At 60.9% G+C, this 19,221-nt stretch overlaps 3 protein-coding genes and 1 long non-coding RNA gene across 5 annotated transcripts; 2 read left to right on the top strand and 2 right to left on the bottom strand.

Annotated features, from left to right (window-relative positions):
* The first annotated feature begins 2,855 nt into the window (after positions 1-2,855).
* ACR (acrosin) lies at positions 2,856-5,544 on the top strand. Its single transcript, XM_063323820.1, has 5 exons — positions 2,856-3,006; positions 3,310-3,510; positions 3,841-4,106; positions 4,395-4,540; positions 4,879-5,544. Exons 1-5 carry the CDS (start codon positions 2,936-2,938, stop codon positions 5,224-5,226), a joined length of 1,032 nt encoding a protein of 343 aa, XP_063179890.1. The 5' UTR covers positions 2,856-2,935; the 3' UTR covers positions 5,227-5,544.
* A 240-nt stretch (positions 5,545-5,784) lies between these two features.
* Positions 5,785-12,215, bottom strand: ARSA (arylsulfatase A). Of its 2 annotated transcripts, none has more exons than XM_063323819.1 (8): positions 10,458-11,659; positions 9,914-10,154; positions 9,226-9,444; positions 8,598-8,767; positions 8,002-8,126; positions 7,698-7,825; positions 7,198-7,300; positions 5,785-7,090 (listed from the first exon to the last, which is right to left on the bottom strand). In XM_063323819.1, the coding sequence occupies exons 1-8, from the start codon at positions 11,642-11,644 to the stop codon at positions 6,789-6,791; spliced, it is 2,475 nt and encodes an 824-aa protein (XP_063179889.1). In that variant the 5' UTR covers positions 11,645-11,659; the 3' UTR covers positions 5,785-6,788. The 2 variants fall into 2 exon arrangements, 1 of the variants encoding a protein (XP_063179889.1); XR_010069616.1 differs by having other exon boundaries at positions 6,953-7,090; positions 7,198-7,353; positions 10,458-12,215.
* LOC134510473 (uncharacterized) lies at positions 11,311-14,489 on the top strand. The gene is made up of 2 exons (XR_010069617.1): positions 11,311-11,438; positions 13,142-14,489. It is a non-coding gene; the product is annotated as an uncharacterized LOC134510473 (long non-coding RNA).
* A 355-nt stretch (positions 14,490-14,844) lies between these two features.
* Positions 14,845-19,101, bottom strand: LOC134512370 (acrosin-like). Its single transcript, XM_063327803.1, has 5 exons — positions 17,284-19,101; positions 16,776-17,028; positions 16,180-16,445; positions 15,746-15,891; positions 14,845-15,407 (listed from the first exon to the last, which is right to left on the bottom strand). Exons 1-5 carry the CDS (start codon positions 17,426-17,428, stop codon positions 15,048-15,050), a joined length of 1,170 nt encoding a protein of 389 aa, XP_063183873.1. The 5' UTR covers positions 17,429-19,101; the 3' UTR covers positions 14,845-15,047.
* Between the last annotated feature and the right edge of the window lie 120 nt (positions 19,102-19,221).

Genomic DNA, 19,221 nt, shown 5'->3' with positions numbered 1-19,221 from the left:
CTTACCTGGCGTTGATGAAGCAGTGGGCTGCCGTGAGGACCCACTGCGAGCTGATGAGGGACCCTCCGCAGATGTGCCCCGTGCCTGCTTCCCAGGGGTCCTGGATGCTGACGATCCAGGGCCAGGCCCCTGGCTGGGCGTCCGTGCCACCCACGACACGCGACGTGCCGTAGTGATAAGCCATGGGCCGCAGCCCGCAGGTCGCTCTGTAACCAGAAACGCATGAGTGTGCTGCTCCATGGCTTGCTGCTGCTCTGGCTGAGGGTCAGCCGTCCTCCCTCCCCAGCAGGCGCTGCGTGGGCAGCAGGGCCAGGGAACCCCTGGGGCGCGCGTGCGCCCGCCCCTGTTCCTGCTTTGGCCCCACAGACGGGTTGTGCCAGCGGCCTGGGGGCTGGCGAGGCTCTGAGGCTCCCACGTGGGGTTGGGGAAGCTGTGCGGTGGTGGCCACAGGGGACAAGTGAACCCCATAAGGGCTGCCTGAGCTCCCTCCCCGAGCCTCGGCCACTTACCCACAGCTGTCCCACGTGGCGTGCACGGGCCAGCACAGGGCCAGCAGGACGAGGACGAGGAGCAAAGTCATGGCTGGCAGCGGCACGTGGCTGCTCTCCGCTCCCATTCCTGACATTATTTTCCACAGGCCATGTCTGCTTCTTCCCATCTGCACGCTTAGGCTGTAGGCTGGGTGCCAGGGGGTGCCAGAGATGGTCTGTGTGATGGATGATGCTGCATGGGCATGTAAGACTCTCAAAAAGAAGGTGGTATGGACTGTGGTGATTAGGTGCAGGGCTCGGTCAAACAAGCAAACCGACCAGTGGCTTGCTTCTGAGTGACGGGCTCCTTCACCCTGCCTTGTCTCCCTTTTCCACGCTTGTACCTCCCCCGCACCTTCCCTGTCTCCTCCCTTTCTCTGCCCTTCTCTCTCCTCCCAGACAAGGGACCCAGCCCCGGATATTTCCCCCCTGCTCCCACGTTTGCTCCATCTGTGAACAGCATTGGTGTTTCAGGCCCTGTGAGCTGGGTCGCCGTGGACTTCCATGGCATTACTGGTGGGGTTTGCTGGGTACTGCTGTCCCTGCCAGAGTCCTCTCCCCAAAATGACCCCAACTCTTCCTTCAGTTATCTGTGAAGTGTGCCCCCCTCTCTCATCAGTTCCCCTTAAACACCTGCAAAATGTGGTGCTGGAGTGGCAGAGTATGCGCAGAAGACAAGCTGTGCTCTCTGAGGCTGCCTCCTGTCTACTCTACGCAGATACGGGGCACCACCTTCAGGTCAATTGTCAGAAAACAAAGCACCCCGAGTGAGCCCGGTTTGTCTGGGGCCCAGTTCTGGTGCCTGGGAAGCCATGCTACGCCTCAAGGGCCTTGAGAGCAGCTCTTGCACTTTCAGAGGGAGCCTGCCCTGCCACCCTGGGCACCGGGCTGCCCCCTCAGCCGTGTGCCTGCCTTCCACCCACACAAGCCAGGATGGCAGCAGGAGGCCGCGGCACCTCTCACCAGCTCTGAGGCTGCTGCGCTTGAGGCCGCTGCCCTCCGCCCTCCGGGGACCCGGCCCGGCTCAGTGAATGCGACGCGCGTGGCTGCTCCTGCTGTTCCCCTGTGGCTGCCCTGTGCTCCCGCGTGTGAGCACGGCTCCACCGCGCAGCTGTAGGAGGCTGGCTGAGGAGACGGGGCCGGTGGAGGGTTGGCCTGGTTTCAGCTGGCACGGAGTTAGTCTCTCTTTCTAGGCATGCTTGTGACAGGAACGTCAAGCATACCTGTTGTTGTAATTGTTGCTGAGTGATGTTTACATTTCGGGAGGACTTTTTTTCAGCTTCCCATAGAAGAACTGACAGAAGGATGGCATGGGCAATGACATACTCCATACCATAGACATCCTGCTCAGTACATAAATGGGGGTTAGCCGGGGGTGGGAATCCGTGATCACTGCTCCAGATGATGACAATTCACCTGGCAGTGAGAGTGCCTGGTGTTACTATTGGTATGAGTAGTGTCATTTGTCTTTTTCTATATCTTGTTCTATTAAACTGTCTTTATCTCAACCCAAGAGGTTTTTTCCTTTTCCCTCCTTTTCTCCCTCTTCTCCCTTGCGGGGGGAAAAGGGCGTGAGTGGCCGCACGGTGGGGGTTAAACCACGACAAGGATTTACCAAAGCCACTGAGAATGCCAGGTGGGGCTGAGAGCAGGAGCACCCCTCCCTGTCTAAAGCTTGAAATTGCCTGTCTTTGGCCATACGCACCAGGCGCCACAACTGCCCTGGTCGGCGTTGGCCCAGAACAGCACCATAATTCAGAGACAGGGAGGACATGAATCCTGCCGGCGGGCGTTGCTGTGGCTGACACAGCCAGCGTGGGCTGCGCTGCGCCTGCCCGTCGCCGTCCTTTAGTGCAGGAGGGTTGACACTCCTTGGCCGTGCTCGACTTATTTGGTTTGCCCATCACTGCTCGCCTGCCGCGGCTGTCACCAGGTGGGCTCTGCAGCACCCAGCCACGTGCGTCCTGCCTGTAGTAGTTCTGTTCTCTGGTGTATGTGCTTTGGGAAGGACCTGGCGGCAAAGGGCTGCAGAGCGCAGGGTGGCCGTGAAGGCCCCAAAGGGGCTGCGATGCCACGTTGCTTTGTCCCTGCAGGCTGTCAGCAGGCAGTGCTCCGAGCCGGGCGCTGCCGCCTGCCACGGGGCACACACGCAGGCAGAGCGTTCAGCGGGGCTCTGTCGGGGGTGCCCGAGCCCAGCTTCTGCCTCCCCTCCTGCTCGGAACCCCCCATGTTGCTCCCCCTTCCCCCGAGAGACCACCGTGCCCAGCAGAACCAGGGACTGTGTGACATCAGCCCTGGCAACCAGGGCACCGTGGGCAACGCCAGCGCTGCGGGCACCGTGCCGGCTGCTGCTCTGGTGGCGACGAGCCCGCGGTTCTTGCAGCTGCCAGGTGCCGCTGCCAGCCATGACTTTGCTCCTCGTCCTCGTCCTGCTGGCCCTGTGCTGGCCCGTGCACGCCACGTGGGACAGCTGTGGGTAAGTGGCCGAGGCTCGGGGAGGGAGCTCAGGCAGCCCTTATGGGGTTCACTTGTCCCCTGTGGCCACCACCGCACAGCTTCCCCAACCCCACGTGGGAGCCTCAGAGCCTCGCCAGCCCCCAGGCCGCTGGCACAACCCGTCTGTGGGGCCAAAGCAGGAACAGGGGCGGGCGCACGCGCGCCCCAGGGGTTCCCTGGCCCTGCTGCCCACGCAGCGCCTGCTGGGGAGGGAGGACGGCTGACCCTCAGCCAGAGCAGCAGCAAGCCATGGAGCAGCACACTCATGCGTTTGTGGTTACAGAGCGACCTGCGGGCTGCGGCCCATGGCTTATCACTACGGCACGTCGCGTGTCGTGGGTGGCACGGACGCCCAGCCAGGGGCCTGGCCCTGGATCGTCAGCATCCAGGACCCCTGGGAAGCAGGCACGGGGCACATCTGCGGAGGGTCCCTCATCAGCTCGCAGTGGGTCCTCACGGCAGCCCACTGCTTCATCAACGCCAGGTAAGGAGGATCGGGAGCGGGGCCGTCCCCCCCACGCTGGCAGGTGCCCTGTGCCAGCACCACGTGCTGCTCCCGCCCCGGTTCCTTGCCCGGTGCCTGGGCTCTCCTGGGCCGGCGCAGAGACTGCTCGGGAGAAGGCTGCGCTCGTGCCGCATCTTCCCAGCAGCCCCCGGCTCGACATCGCCTGCGCCCGAGGCACGCCAGGGCCGTCGCACCCTCTGCAGCGCGGCTTTCCCCTCTCCCCAGGGCAGCAGCAGGAGGCAGGGAACTGCTGGGCTGCTGCAGCACGTGGCTCCGCTCCCTCTGAGCCCCCTCTCCGTCTCCTTCCAGGCACATCAGCATGTGGCGCGTGGTGGTCGGGGCCACCCGCTTGTCTCGGCTGGGCCCGGAGGTCCAAGTGCGCAATATTCGGCGGCTCCTGGTTCACCAGCACTATAATAACATCTCACAGAGCAACGACATTGCGTTGCTGGAACTGAACCACCCCGTCCAGTGCAGCTACTACACACAGCTCGCCTGTGTGCCCGACGCCTCGCTGAGAGTGTCGGAGCTGACGACCTGCTACGTCAGTGGTTGGGGTGCCACGGCTGCAAGATGTGAGTTCCCCAAAAGCGCTCGTGTCCCGAGGGCAAGCTTGGCTCACTGGGGAGACGGGTTGGGCTTCCTGAGAGCAGAGGGGAAAGCCAGAGTCGGGCCGTGGGGACATTCGCCTACGGAGAGAGGGGCCCAACCCATTACCCAACGCAAGACCAAAGGGCAACAGCTGTACAAGGCCTTCAGGACGCAAAGCCAAGAACCCGGGCAAGGGGTTCACCAGACGGGGTGGGGGGGAGGGGAGAACGGGCAAAGAGCTGCTGGGTGCTAATTCCTTTCCGTGCTCACAGCTGCAAAATCAGCTGATGTCCTGCAGGAGGCCCAGGTCCACCTCATCGACATCAACCTCTGCAACAGCAGCCGGTGGTACAGAGGGGCCATCCACAGCCACAACCTGTGTGCTGGCTACCCACAGGGTGGCATCGACACCTGCCAGGTAGGAGCGTGCCACAAGCCCAGCCCCAGCAGCACAGGCAGCCCCGGCACAGCCACCCAAACACACCCCGGGGCGGGCTCTGCCCGCCAAGTCGCCCTCCCGCCGCTGGCTCCCCACCCCTGCTGGGGCTCACCTCCCCTTCCCCATCTGCGGGTCCTTGCCCCGCGCACGCCTTGTCCCAGAGGCCGGGGACTCTGCCCAGGAAGCCCATCCGTGCTCTTGGCAGCCACGGCTCCCGATCCCAATCCCACAACGTCGCTCTTTCACACGTCCAGCAGCCAGCCCTAGTGCTGACGGTGGCCACCCAACACACCTCAGGCCTCTCTCCTCCGCTGCAGGGTGACAGCGGTGGTCCTCTGGTGTGCAAAGACAAGAGTGCGGAATACTTCTGGCTTGTCGGCCTGACCAGCTGGGGGAGAGGCTGCGCAAGAGCCAGGCAGCCCGGCATCTACACCTCCACGCAGCACTTCTACAACTGGATCCTGGTCCAGATGGGACTGCGCCCGGCACCAACAGCTACCCCGACACCACAGCCAGCCTCCACCTCCACCCCCTATCAGAGGCCAAAGACAACACCAACACAATCGGACAGGTTTGGATCCTGCCCGTTTCCACGACAGAAGCTGGTGGAATTCTTTACTCGGGTGCAGGAGCTCCTGAGGCTCCTAAGAGGGGAAAAGGCTTGAGCAGCAGGACGCACAGGACCCAGCGCAGGCTGCAGCGTTCCACCGCGTCTCCTTCTGGGGCAACACCTGCCGATCCAAAGGCAGCCTCAGTGCCAAAGGCCTGCTCAGTCCTGCCCACGCTCCTCCGAGTGTACGCGGGTGCGGACGATGACGGTTGTTGAAATAAAGTTGCCGATTTTCTCAGCTAACCGTGCCTCGCTCCAATTCAGTCTCCTGTGCAAGGGAAGGACTTCCCTGCCCAGCACCTGCGGAGTGGGGCTGCAGGCACACCGTGGGGCACAAAGGGCAAGAGTCGCTCCCGAGGGCTGGCGATGTGCCTGGTCAGAGGAGGGTGCTCAGAGCCACCGTGGGATGGAGAAGACCGGCACATTGAGGATAGGAAGCCATGATGTGAGATGCAGACAGCTCTGGGATATGCATTAAGCACACGAGCTGATGAGCAGGGCCTGGCATGAGCCTCAGACAAATGAACCGACCCTGGGAAACTCCTGAGCATGACAAGAGACATTGCCGACCGCAGGGAGCAGCAGAGTGAGAAGCCGACAGGAGTTACAGTGCCATAAGGAAGAGCCAGATTTCATGGGTACTTATGGGGGATGATGAGAGAGGAGGGCACACTTCACAGATAACTGAAGGAAGAGTTGGGGTCATTTTGGGGAGAGGACTCTGGCAGTACCTGGTGCGGGTGGGTCCGGAGGCCTGGCTGCCAGCAATGGCAGAAGGGAACAGACGTCACAGGGACCCCGCCGTTGGAAACACCGCGTGTCCGGGGCCAGCTTCTGGTGGGAGCACTGTGTGTGTGTGCAATTCACTGGTGAACTTGAAGCTGGACTCACTCACGAGCAAGAGGACAGAGACCCTTTCAGCCATGTGGGCGGCATGCGGTTGCAGCCCACTTGATTGATCAGCCCCAGCATCCATAGACGTTACAAGAGGACCTGGCCTGCCAACACCAGCCACATCTCCACCTCCTGGAGTCATGAAGGACTTGGAGGTGCTTGAGCATGCACACCCTGACCTCTGTCCTGCCTAGGCATCTCCCCTCTGCCCTGGCTGCGCAAGGTCCTGCCTCAAGCTGCCAGGACCATCCATCCCATGCTTCTCTTGCGGTGCTCCTGGACCATCCTGAGTGACGGTGCTGCAGCTCCCAGCTCTGTTCCCCCCGCAGTGCACTCAGCATGCCTCCAGCTGAACTGGCATCTCTGGACTCTGGGGCATGCCCTTTGCTTCATCTTGGTCATGGTTTGCAAGGAGCTGTTCTGGCTCTGGAGATGATGCTGTATCGTGGTCCCTCCCTGAACAAGTCAGGGTTTCTGTCAAGAGGCCTCATCTTGAACATCCAACACAGAGCACAGGGTCCACCGACCTGCAGTCCTTGCAGGGTTGGTAATCTTCCCAACCCAGTTTGCTACCCCAGCATCCCATTAGTCAGAGGCGTCACTGAGACAAAGCTACAGGGTAGCTCAGGCTCAGCTTGGTTAGTTGGGGGCATTGGGGGGGTCTGGTGTGTTTGGGATAGAGTTACAGCGTGGAGCAGCCTAAGGGGATGGAGCAGCCAGAGGCTAGGAGCAACGGCAGCAGGAAGGCTTAGGAGTGCAGTTTGGTACGCAGCAGGGCTGTAGGGTGGGATCCCTGCCCTTCCTGATCTGGCTTTCCCCAAACTCCATGCGCTGTTCAAAAAGCACTTTCTGCAGCTTGATCTCCTTCAGGACCTGCAGAACCTCTGGCCCCGCGCCACTCTGCAGCAGATCATAGTTCTCGGCTGGGTCTGACTCCAGGTCAAAGAGCAGGGGGGGCAAGTGAGGGGTGAGCGGGGTCAGCCCGTGGCAGGCCTGGTCTGGGGTCGTATCGCTGTGAAAGGAACCTGCAAAAGAAACCCCCAGCTCAGTTTCTTCTCTTTGAACTTTGGACAGCAAAACCATACAGGACGTCACAAAGCTGCCCACGGAGAGGAGAGGTGGGAACACTAACCTTGTGTGAAGTAATGAGCCTTGTACTTCCCAAGCCTGACAGCAAAGGGGCCGTGCAGTGGATCGGGGGACGGCGGGTAGAAGAACATCATCTGACGGGGACTCTGTGGGAAGCAGCAGAGCCAGGCTCACCTGTGCAGTCATGAGGCTGAAGAGCCTGGAACAGACCAGGCAGAGACTCCAGGGAGTCACACAGGAGCCCCACTACTACAGCCAGGACGTGGCCAGAGCGGGGGACGCTGACAAGCAGCAGCATCCCATTTGCTCCCTACTCAAAGCTCTGTCCATCCACTGCAGCCATGGGGGTTTGGCCTGGGAACATGCTGCACGTGTTAGAGCTGAGCAGCCTGGGGAAGCCCAGGAACTCCATGGCATGACCCTACCAGCCAAAAGGTCCCAGCTCATGGGTCTCCCCTGACCACCAGCTGGTTCGACTCATCAGGCATGCAGCTCCAGCCCCACACCCAGCCCTCATGCACAATGCTTGCCCACAGGACTCACCTTGCCTGACCCGAACAACACTGGACTCAGATCATAGCCATCCAGGGCAACTTTGGGAAGAGCTGCTCCAGCCAGCGTAGCCAGGGTTGGCAGGATGTCCAGGGTGCTTGCCATCTCATGCGTCACTCCTGTCACCCACCACAGCAAGGCACAAGGAAAGGTTCGAGCACCTGATCCCACTCCCATCCCTGCCATTCTCACTTCTCTCACACCCTCTGCTAGTCCCGGGGCAGCCAAGTGGCCATGACACCCCTGCCCTGGCTGGCATCAGCATGCAAAAAGCACAAGCAGTGCCAAGTCTCACCTGGAGTGATACGGCCTGGCCAATAAGCCACTGCTGGTTCCCTCATGCCACCTTCATATGTTGTGCCCTTCCCACACTTCAGAAGGCCAGAGCTGCCTCCACGTGCCATCCGCATAGTGGAGGGGCTGTGAGAGAGAATGACTTACCATCCATTTCACAGGTTCAAGCTACCCCTTCCCCTGATGCTGCCGATGGGGCCATGACGAGAGACACATGGTGCCAGCAAGTCACACCACCATCTTTCTCAGCCTTGTGAGGTAGGAGGTGTGGGGCAGGTGAAGAAGACCAATGCCACCCACACACAAAGGGAATCGGGGTACATTTGGGCTGCTGCATGCTCCTGGCTCAAACCCTGTGAGGTTTCTGCCCACGAGGAGGGGCACAGCTGAGCCACAGGAACAAGGAGCAGATCATGCACTGGGTCCTCTCCAGAGCAGCATACACCTCTTGCCTCACTTCAAGTCCCTGGAGTCTCACCTGGCATTGTCACACCACATCCCATTTGCCCCAGTCAACCAATGCCTCATTCCAGTTCCCCCACGACACAGCAGCAGAATCTTACCAGTCACAAAGTCCCCCCTCCTGAGCCCACTCACCCATTGTCAGAGGTGAAAAACACCAAGGTTGTGTTTGCAAGACCATTTTCCTCCAGGGCCTGCAGCAGCTGTCCCACTGAGCCATCAAACTCTAAGAGTGCATCACCAAATGGCCCCCGCAGCGACTGCCCTGCGTACTCCTGGCTTGCAAACTGGGGGTAGTGTGTATGCTGGAGAAGGAGCAGAGAAGACTGCTATGTAAACTCCTAGAGCTGCAGCTGGTTCCCAGTTCACCCGAGGACAGTGAGCACCCCAGCTAGGACATGGAGATATGTGACAATACCCATGAGATGAGGCTTGTCCCCAAGTTCAGAAACATTTCCCAGAAACGGCAGAAAGGAGCTGAGCCCCAGGAGAGGATGTGGAGTCCCAGAATGGGACGTTTTCCCAGGTGAACTCCTGTCCCAGAGAAGTGGGCAAAGGTCCAGAAAGAAGCAGCCCAAGAACATTATCAGAACGGTGCTGCCACAAGACCTGGACCTTGGTAACAGCAACTGCAGGTCATCCAGGAGCAGGTGTTGACTGCTCAGCACAGGCTGCAGGAGCTGAGATGTTTCCCAGCTCTCCCCACAGGACAAAGGCTCCCTCCCCCACCCTTGCACCTGGAACAGCCCTCCCCTTCTCCTACGTGGGAGGCATAGTAGAGCAGGAAGGGGCGGCCTCGTTGCGCACAGTCAGCGATGAAGTCCCGGGAGAATTTGTTGTAGAGTGGCACCAGATCAGGGAAAGATACCGGCTGCTGCACGATGCTCTGGTTCCAGAGCAGTGGGACTGTCACCAAGCCTTGGTCACAAGTCCCAAAGCACTTGATGTCAGGTGGGAAGCAGGTGAGATTCTGGCAGGGGCCCTGGAGAGAATAAATAACACTTTGTCTTTTCCCTGTGTTGCAAGACAGGGAGTGGAGCAAAGTCTCACAGCAGCCCACCACCAGGTCCTACGGGCACCCTTTGGGCAGCCATTCCCAGAAACCCAGGGGCCTGCCCACCCTAGAACTGAGCAAGGACCACACCGCCCTAACATCATTTTCTCCTGGCAGCAATTCAGATGTTTCTTTGTAGCCCAGAAGCTGACCTTGACAAAGGGCACCTGTCCCCATGCACAACTGCCACCCACATTCTGCAAAACTGACCTACCATAGGAGCACCTCATAGACGGGCTTTCCCCACCAGCACCCCCCTCTCCTGCCTGCAGCCACCCACACCCATCTGCCCAGGCAAGCACGAGCCTGGCCTATCTGTTTTCAAGCAAGCTTCATCCTTCAGTCACTCTCCCCACCCAGCCCCGGGACACCCTTCAGGGCTTGACAGGCCTCTCACCTGGTCATGGGAGTAGGGCACCCCCAAGAAGTGGTCAAAGCCCTGGTGGATGGGCAGGAAGGAGCCATTAACCCCCAGGCCAAGGTGCCACTTGCCAACCATGGCTGTGGCATAGCCCTTAGCCTTCAGCACCTCTGCAATGGTGACCTCAGACAGCGGCAGGCCCCCCCGCGAGTCCGGGTTGAACACACCGGGGTAAACCCCCGAGCGCATCTGGAACCGGCCGGTCAGCAGGGCTGCCCTAGGGGCGAGAGAGGGGAGACAGGTGTCACACGCTGGGCGCAGCGCGGTCGTGGTGCCCAACCGCCACAGAGGGTGCCCCGTTCCTCGGGGCCTGGCAGCGCAGCTCCCCGGTGTCCCAGCTGCCACTGCCACCTCCCCTGTCCATGGGGACACTGCAGCCGAACCTTTGGGCCTCCTGGGACGCGGCACCCCCATTCCTGCCAGCGCTGCAGCTCCCCAGCCGGGTGCCCAGCCCAGAGTCGGAGCTTCCTCTGTGCCCGCCCGGGGCCCCGCTGCAGCCGCCAGCCGGCGGGGGACGTACCGGGAGGGACTGCACACCGAGGAGCTGCTGTAGAAGCTGGTGAAGCGCAGCCCTCGGGACGCCATTCGGTCCAGGTGCGGCGTGGCGGAAGAGGGGTGCCCGTAGCTCCCCAGGTCCCCGAAGCCCAAGTCGTCCGCCAGCAACAGGACGAAGCTGGGGGGGACGCCGGCGGCTCCGCGCAGGGCCAGCAGCGCCAGGGCCCACGGCAGGGCCGGCAGCGCCAGCGCCCGGCCCCGCGGCCCCATGGCGATGGCGATGGCGCTGCCACCCGGGGCGGCCCCGCGGTACGCGCCGTCAGCTCGGGCTGCAGCCCTGCCCCCCGCGCTCGGCTGCGCCCGGCTCGGCTCGGCTCGGCTCGGCTCGGCTCGGCTCGGCTCGGCTCGGCTCGGCTCGGCTCGGCTCGGCTCGGCAGGACCCGCCGCCCCGCTCCGCCTCTTCCCGCCCCGCGCCGGCGGCCCCGGGACGGGCGGGACCGAACGCGCCGCGCCACCGCCCGCTGACCCGCGCAGGCGGGCACGTGACCCGGCGGCGGCGCGGGGCACGCCGGGAGCTGTAGTCCGCCGCCGGCCCGCGCCCTTCCCTCGCCGCCGCTGGTCCCGCGCCGCCGCCTCCCGCACCGCCCTGCCCGGCGCAGGCGGCCGCCGGAGACACGAGCCCGCCCCCGGGTGCCGCGGTCGAGGGTGGTTTGTTAACAACAGCTGGGGCCCGTCCCCGGCCTCCCTCCTGCGGCGGGCGGCAGGCTCAGCCGGACCGGCCCGGCCCAGGCCGCTGCTCCCGCCCTCCGGGAGGGCAAATGAAGGCGCTGCTCTCCAGATGCCGCAGGGTGCAGACGCCCGTGGGGCGGGCAGAGAGCGCGGCCTGATTTGGGGCAGGCTGGGCGCTGTGGGAGCCCCGGCACTTCTCAAAGCCTGTTTCCGTGCAGCAGTGGCAGTTTGGTGTTCGGGCTCAGGGATGGCTGGTTGAGCCCGGCCGTAGGAGCAGGTCAGTGACTGGTAACCAGAGTGAGGAAGGGACAGTGCAAAGAGCAACAGCAGCTCCCTGGTGGAAGCGAGTGATAAGGAGGACGAGGAGGAGAAGGGGAGGTTCTGCACCCTGTGGCCTGTACTCTGTGGTGTCTGCTTTTGGAAACCGGAGAAAGCTTGGAAGACAGGGACAGAATTGAGGGTGAAAGTCCTGAAGGCCTCCATCTGGTCAGTTTCTCCAAAATAAATAAGAGTAAGGCAAGACCAGAGATGGTGTACAAGCACAGGCACAGCGGTGGTGGTCTGGGACTAACCACGCGGCAGGCAGAGGTGAGGACTCTCAGCCCAAAGACAAAGCAGGGGTAAGGCTGGCTAACGTCCTAGTCCACCCTAGTCTGGGTGTTCTCATGTAGATGTGCCTGTGTTTTGCATCCAGGCCGTGTGGTCAGTCTGTTCTGGCTTTTCCTGTTGCTACTAGTCAGCATTTCTTAAGACCCATCCCATTTTTACAACCACTTTCTAACATGCTGGTGAACTCCGCTCTCCATTGCTCCCTGTCCTCCGTAGCTCAGTCTGTCCCTGTAGTGCCCGGCATTCCTGCGTGCCCAGCCCCGGGCCTCCTGGCAGCCTGGCCCCCCGCACAAGAAGGATGCTGAGGCTGCTGCTGCCGCTGTGCTCGCTGCCATCAATTATTCAGGGCCAAGATGCAGAGCAGAGGAGGCTGGTGCTGCAGCAGGAGGCAAAACTGCTGCATAATGCGTGGAGCCCCCTTTGCTCATAGGGCATGGCAGTGCTTGCCCTGCAGTGCCTGGCCACGGGGATCAGGGGCCTGGCCATCAGGGCACTGAGAGGAGAACAGCTGGGGCTCTGAGCTCGGGGCAGGGGGCACGGTGTGGGGACAGTTTCAGAGACCCGACAAGAAAACGAGCACGGCATGGTGTGACTGCTCCAGGCTGCACGAGGCGCCGGTGGGCACAGGTAGGACAAGCGGACGAACAGCGTCCACGCAGCCAGGCATGGAAGGAGAGGCCCAAGTGGCTGCTGCAGGGCTGTGGGAGCACGTGCCGAGAGACAGGTGTGATAGGCTATGTCTACATGAGCATGTGGGGTGTTAACAGGCTATACGTTTGTGTCGGTGCAACACTCTGGGTGTGTGTGCACACATGTGTACAGGTGTGTATGCCTCCATATGTGTATGTGTGCATGGACATGCATGTGTGCATGCATGGACAAGTAAGTGTGTGTGCAGCCATGCGAGGTGCAATCTTTGAGTACACGCATGGCTGGGTGTACGCTGTGAGCATGCATGTGAGCAGATGGGTGGGTGCACACTGTGTGCATGCATGGATGGTGTAGGGTGTGCATGCACTGCCTGTGTATGTTTTGTGTGTGCATGCACATGCTCTGTGTGTATGTGTGTACCGGCCCAGTATGCGTATACATGCAGTCTATGTGTATGTGAACGCTGTGCATAGCACTCTGTGTTCAAGATGTGTGTTTTGAGTATGGGTGTGCACACACTCAGGGTTTGCATTGCACCTTCTGTTTGTACCCACGAGCATCTCCATGCACCCTGTGCACGTGTGCACCCTGTGCGTGAATGCAGTGTGTGCGTACATCATTTCTGTGCGTGTACTCTGTGCAGGTGTGTGTGTGTGCATCTGTGAGGTCTGTGCACACTGTTTCCAGCCTGTGTTCTTCCCAGATAATGTCTCCTTGCAGGAGGGCTGGAGCTGAATTGGGAGGACTCTCGTTCCCAGGAGGTTTCCCCCGTCTCAGTCCAATGGATCTGACTGCTCTTCCCACGCACAGGTACTAGAGACTTAGTTTGTCTTCCAAAGAGCCAGGTCCCGTTCAAGAACATGCTCACATACCTCATGGGCACGAATGGCAGAACAGATTAACATGGGTAGAACAATACCTTTACCAGCAGCCACTTAACACAAAATGCACAACCCAGCCCTTGTCTTTCTCTCCAGGTGATCAGGACTGATGTTCAGTAGTGAAACACACACACATCACTCCCTAGATTTGCAAGCACAGCATGTTCGTGGTTCCCTTAAATATTACCGTGGGTATTAAGTTTGATTAAAATCCACGGCTGGATGTCAAGCTACTTATCATAGAATTGTCTAGGTTGGAAGGGACCTTTAAGATCATCGAGTCCAACGGCTAACCCAGCACTGCCAAGTCCACCACTAAACCATGTCCCTCAGCACCACCTCTACGCAGCTTTTAAATCCCTCCAGGGATGGTGACTCCACCACTTCCCTGGGCAGCCTGTTCCAGTGCTTGATAACACTTTCGGTGAAGAAATTTTTCCCAGTATCCATCCTAAACCTTCCTGGCACAACTTGAGGCCGTTTCCTCTTGTCCCATGGCCTGTTCCTTGGGAGAAGAGCCTGACCCCCCCTGGCTACCCCCTCCTTTCAGGGAGCTGCAGAGAGCGAGAAGGTCTCCCCTCAGCCTCCTTTTCTCCAGGCTGAATACCCCCAGCCGCTCCTCACAAGACTCCTGCTCCAGACCCCTCACCAGCTCCGTTGCCCTTCTCTGGACACGCTCCGGCCCCTCGATGTCCCTCCTGGAGTGAGGGGCCCAAAACTGGACAGAGCCCTCGGGGTGGGGCCTCACCAGAGCCCAGTACAGGGGGACAATTGCTTCCCTAGTCCTTCTGGCCACACTGTTTCTAATAGACGCCAGGATGCTGTTGGCCTTCTTGTCCACCTGGGCACACTGCTGTAATTGGCACAGACCTTGGATCTTTCCAGATCCGTATGTCCTCTTGCTTGTGAGTGAGTCCAGCTTCAAGTTCACCAGTGAATTGCACACACACACAGTGCTCCCACCAGAAGCTGGCCCCGGACACGCGGTGTTTCCAACGGCGGGGTCCCTGTGACGTCTGTTCCCTTCTGCCATTGCTGGCAGCCAGGCCTCCGGACCCACCCGCACCAGGTACTGCCAGAGTCCTCTCCCCAAAATGACCCCAACTCTTCCTTCAGTTATCTGTGAAGTGTGCCCTCCTCTCTCATCATCCCCCATAAGTACCCATGAAATCTGGCTCTTCCTTATGGCACTGTAACTCCTGTCGGCTTCTCACTCTGCTGCTCCCTGCGGTCGGCAATGTCTCTTGTCATGCTCAGGAGTTTCCCAGGGTCAGTTCATTTGTCTGAGGCTTATGCCAGGCCCTGCTCATCAGCTCGTGTGCTTAATGCATATCCCAGAGCTGTCTGCATCTCACATCATGGCTTCCTATCCTCAATGTGCCGGTCTTCTCCATCCCACGGTGGCTCTGAGCACCCTCCTCTGACCAGGCACATCGCCAGCCCTCGGGAGCGACTCTTGCCCTTTGTGCCCCACGGTGTGCCTGCAGCCCCACTCCGCAGGTGCTGGGCAGGGAAGTCCTTCCCTTGCACAGGAGACTGAATTGGAGCGAGGCACGGTTAGCTGAGAAAATCGGCAACTTTATTTCAACAACCGTCATCGTCCGCACCTGCGTACACTCGGAGGAGCGTGGGCAGGACTGAGCAGGCCTTTGGCACTGAGGCTGCCTTTGGATCGGCAGGTGTTGCCCCAGAAGGAGACGCGGTGGAACGCTGCAGCCTGCGCTGGGTCCTGTGCGTCCTGCTGCTCAAGCCTTTTCCCCTCTTAGGAGCCTCAGGAGCTCCTGCACCCGAGTAAAGAATTCCACCAGCTTCTGTCGTGGAAACGGGCAGGATCCAAACCTGCCCGATTGTGTTGGTGTTGTCTTTGGCCTCTGATAGGGGGTGGAGGTGGTGAGAAAATGACTCCAGTCCCGTGATGCTGGAGTCGCCCTTACTGCCGGGCGCAGTCCCATCTGGACCAGGATCCAGTTGTAGAAGTGCTGCGTGGAGGTGTAGATGCCGGGCTGCCTGGCTCTTGCGCAGCCTCTCCCCCAGCTGGTCAGGCCGACAAGCCAGAAGTATTCCGCACTCTTGTCTTTGCACACCAGAGGACCACCGCTGTCACCCTGCAGCGGAGGAGAGAGGCCTGAGGTGTGTTGGGTGGCCACCGTCAGCACTAGGGCTGGCTGCTGGACGTGTGAAAGAGCGACGTTGTGGGATTGGGATCGGGAGCCGTGGCTGCCAAGAGCACGGATGGGCTTCCTGGGCAGAGTCCCCGGCCTCTGGGACAAGGCGTGCGCGGGGCAAGGACCCGCAGATGGGGAAGGGGAGGTGAGCCCCAGCAGGGGTGGGGAGCCAGCAGCGGGAGGGCGACTTGGCGGGCAGAGCCCGCCCCGGGGTGTGTTTGGGCGGCTGTGCCAGGGCTGCCTGTGCTGCTGGGGCTGGGCTTGTGGCACGCTCCTACCTGGCAGGTGTCGATGCCGCCCTGTGGGTAGCCAGCACACAGGTTGTGGCTGTGGATGGCCCCTCTGTACCACCGGCTGCTGTTGCAGAGGTTGATGTCGATGAGGTGGACCTGGGCCTCCTGCAGGACATCAGCTGATTTTGCAGCTGTGAGCACGGAAAGGAATTAGCACCCAGCAGCTCTTTGCCCGTTCTCCCCTCCCCCCCACCCCGTCTGGTGAACCCCTTGCCCGGGTTCTTGGCTTTGCGTCCTGAAGGCCTTGTACAGCTGTTGCCCTTTGGTCTTGCGTTGGGTAATGGGTTGGGCCCCTCTCTCCGTAGGCGAATGTCCCCACGGCCCGACTCTGGCTTTCCCCTCTGCTCTCAGGAAGCCCAACCCGTCTCCCCAGTGAGCCAAGCTTGCCCTCGGGACACGAGCGCTTTTGGGGAACTCACATCTTGCAGCCGTGGCACCCCAACCACTGACGTAGCAGGTCGTCAGCTCCGACACTCTCAGCGAGGCGTCGGGCACACAGGCGAGCTGTGTGTAGTAGCTGCACTGGACGGGGTGGTTCAGTTCCAGCAACGCAATGTCGTTGCTCTGTGAGATGTTATTATAGTGCTGGTGAACCAGGAGCCGCCGAATATTGCGCACTTGGACCTCCGGGCCCAGCCGAGACAAGCGGGTGGCCCCGACCACCACGCGCCACATGCTGATGTGCCTGGAAGGAGACGGAGAGGGGGCTCAGAGGGAGCGGAGCCACGTGCTGCAGCAGCCCAGCAGTTCCCTGCCTCCTGCTGCTGCCCCGGGGAGAGGGGAAAGCCGCGCTGCAGAGGGTGCGACGGCCCTGGCGTGCCTCGGGCGCAGGCGATGTCGAGCCGGGGGCTGCTGGGAAGATGCGGCACGAGCGCAGCCTTCTCCCGAGCAGTCTCTGCGCCGGCCCAGGAGAGCCCAGGCACCGGGCAAGGAACCGGGGCGGGAGCAGCACGTGGTGCTGGCACAGGGCACCTGCCAGCGTGGGGGGGACGGCCCCGCTCCCGATCCTCCTTACCTGGCGTTGATGAAGCAGTGGGCTGCCGTGAGGACCCACTGCGAGCTGATGAGGGACCCTCCGCAGATGTGCCCCGTGCCTGCTTCCCAGGGGTCCTGGATGCTGACGATCCAGGGCCAGGCCCCTGGCTGGGCGTCCGTGCCACCCACGACACGCGACGTGCCGTAGTGATAAGCCATGGGCCGCAGCCCGCAGGTCGCTCTGTAACCAGAAACGCATGAGTGTGCTGCTCCATGGCTTGCTGCTGCTCTGGCTGAGGGTCAGCCGTCCTCCCTCCCCAGCAGGCGCTGCGTGGGCAGCAGGGCCAGGGAACCCCTGGGGCGCGCGTGCGCCCGCCCCTGTTCCTGCTTTGGCCCCACAGACGGGTTGTGCCAGCGGCCTGGGGGCTGGCGAGGCTCTGAGGCTCCCACGTGGGGTTGGGGAAGCTGTGCGGTGGTGGCCACAGGGGACAAGTGAACCCCATAAGGGCTGCCTGAGCTCCCTCCCCGAGCCTCGGCCACTTACCCACAGCTGTCCCACGTGGCGTGCACGGGCCAGCACAGGGCCAGCAGGACGAGGACGAGGAGCAAAGTCATGGCTGGCAGCGGCACGTGGCTGCTCTCCGCTCCCATTCCTGACATTATTTTCCACAGGCCATGTCTGCTTCTTCCCATCTGCACGCTTAGGCTGTAGGCTGGGTGCCAGGGGGTGCCAGAGATGGTCTGTGTGATGGATGATGCTGCATGGGCATGTAAGACTCTCAAAAAGAAGGTGGTATGGACTGTGGTGATTAGGTGCAGGGCTCGGTCAAACAAGCAAACCGACCAGTGGCTTGCTTCTGAGTGACGGGCTCCTTCACCCTGCCTTGTCTCCCTTTTCCACGCTTGTACCTCCCCCGCACCTTCCCTGTCTCCTCCCTTTCTCTGCCCTTCTCTCTCCTCCCAGACAAGGGACCCAGCCCCGGATATTTCCCCCCTGCTCCCACGTTTGCTCCATCTGTGAACAGCATTGGTGTTTCAGGCCCTGTGAGCTGGGTCGCCGTGGACTTCCATGGCATTACTGGTGGGGTTTGCTGGGTACTGCTGTCCCTGCCAGAGTCCTCTCCCCAAAATGACCCCAACTCTTCCTTCAGTTATCTGTGAAGTGTGCCCCCCTCTCTCATCAGTTCCCCTTAAACACCTGCAAAATGTGGTGCTGGAGTGGCAGAGTATGCGCAGAAGACAAGCTGTGCTCTCTGAGGCTGCCTCCTGTCTACTCTACGCAGATACGGGGCACCACCTTCAGGTCAATTGTCAGAAAACAAAGCACCCCGAGTGAGCCCGGTTTGTCTGGGGCCCAGTTCTGGTGCCTGGGAAGCCATGCTACGCCTCAAGGGCCTTGAGAGCAGCTCTTGCACTTTCAGAGGGAGCCTGCCCTGCCACCCTGGGCACCGGGCTGCCCCCTCAGCCGTGTGCCTGCCTTCCACCCACACAAGCCAGGATGGCAGCAGGAGGCCGCGGCACCTCTCACCAGCTCTGAGGCTGCTGCGCTTGAGGCCGCTGCCCTCCGCCCTCCGGGGACCCGGCCCGGCTCAGTGAATGCGACGCGCGTGGCTGCTCCTGCTGTTCCCCTGTGGCTGCCCTGTGCTCCCGCGTGTGAGCACGGCTCCACCGCGCAGCTGTAGGAGGCTGGCTGAGGAGACGGGGCCGGTGGAGGGTTGGCCTGGTTTCAGCTGGCACGGAGTTAGTCTCTCTTTCTAGGCATGCTTGTGACAGGAACGTCAAGCATACCTGTTGTTGTAATTGTTGCTGAGTGATGTTTACATTTCGGGAGGACTTTTTTTCAGCTTCCCATAGAAGAACTGACAGAAGGATGGCATGGGCAATGACATACTCCATACCATAGACATCCTGCTCAGTACATAAATGGGGGTTAGCCGGGGGTGGGAATCCGTGATCACTGCTCCAGATGATGACAATTCACCTGGCAGTGAGAGTGCCTGGTGTTACTATTGGTATGAGTAGTGTCATTTGTCTTTTTCTATATCTTGTTCTATTAAACTGTCTTTATCTCAACCCAAGAGGTTTTTTCCTTTTCCCTCCTTTTCTCCCTCTTCTCCCTTGCGGGGGGAAAAGGGCGTGAGTGGCCGCACGGTGGGGGTTAAACCACGACAAGGATTTACCAAAGCCACTGAGAATGCCAGGTGGGGCTGAGAGCAGGAGCACCCCTCCCTGTCTAAAGCTTGAAATTGCCTGTCTTTGGCCATACGCACCAGGCGCCACAACTGCCCTGGTCGGCGTTGGCCCAGAACAGCACCATAATTCAGAGACAGGGAGGACATGAATCCTGCCGGCGGGCGTTGCTGTGGCTGACACAGCCAGCGTGGGCTGCGCTGCGCCTGCCCGTCGCCGTCCTTTAGTGCAGGAGGGTTGACACTCCTTGGCCGTGCTCGACTTATTTGGTTTGCCCATCACTGCTCGCCTGCCGC

The sequence above is a fragment of the Chroicocephalus ridibundus genome, chromosome 1 (assembly GCF_963924245.1).
Source record: "Chroicocephalus ridibundus chromosome 1, bChrRid1.1, whole genome shotgun sequence".
Taxonomy (NCBI): Eukaryota; Metazoa; Chordata; class Aves; order Charadriiformes; family Laridae; genus Chroicocephalus; species Chroicocephalus ridibundus.
The sequence above is the reverse complement of the archived record's forward strand: the minus strand, read 5'-3'. Positions and strand labels throughout refer to the sequence as shown.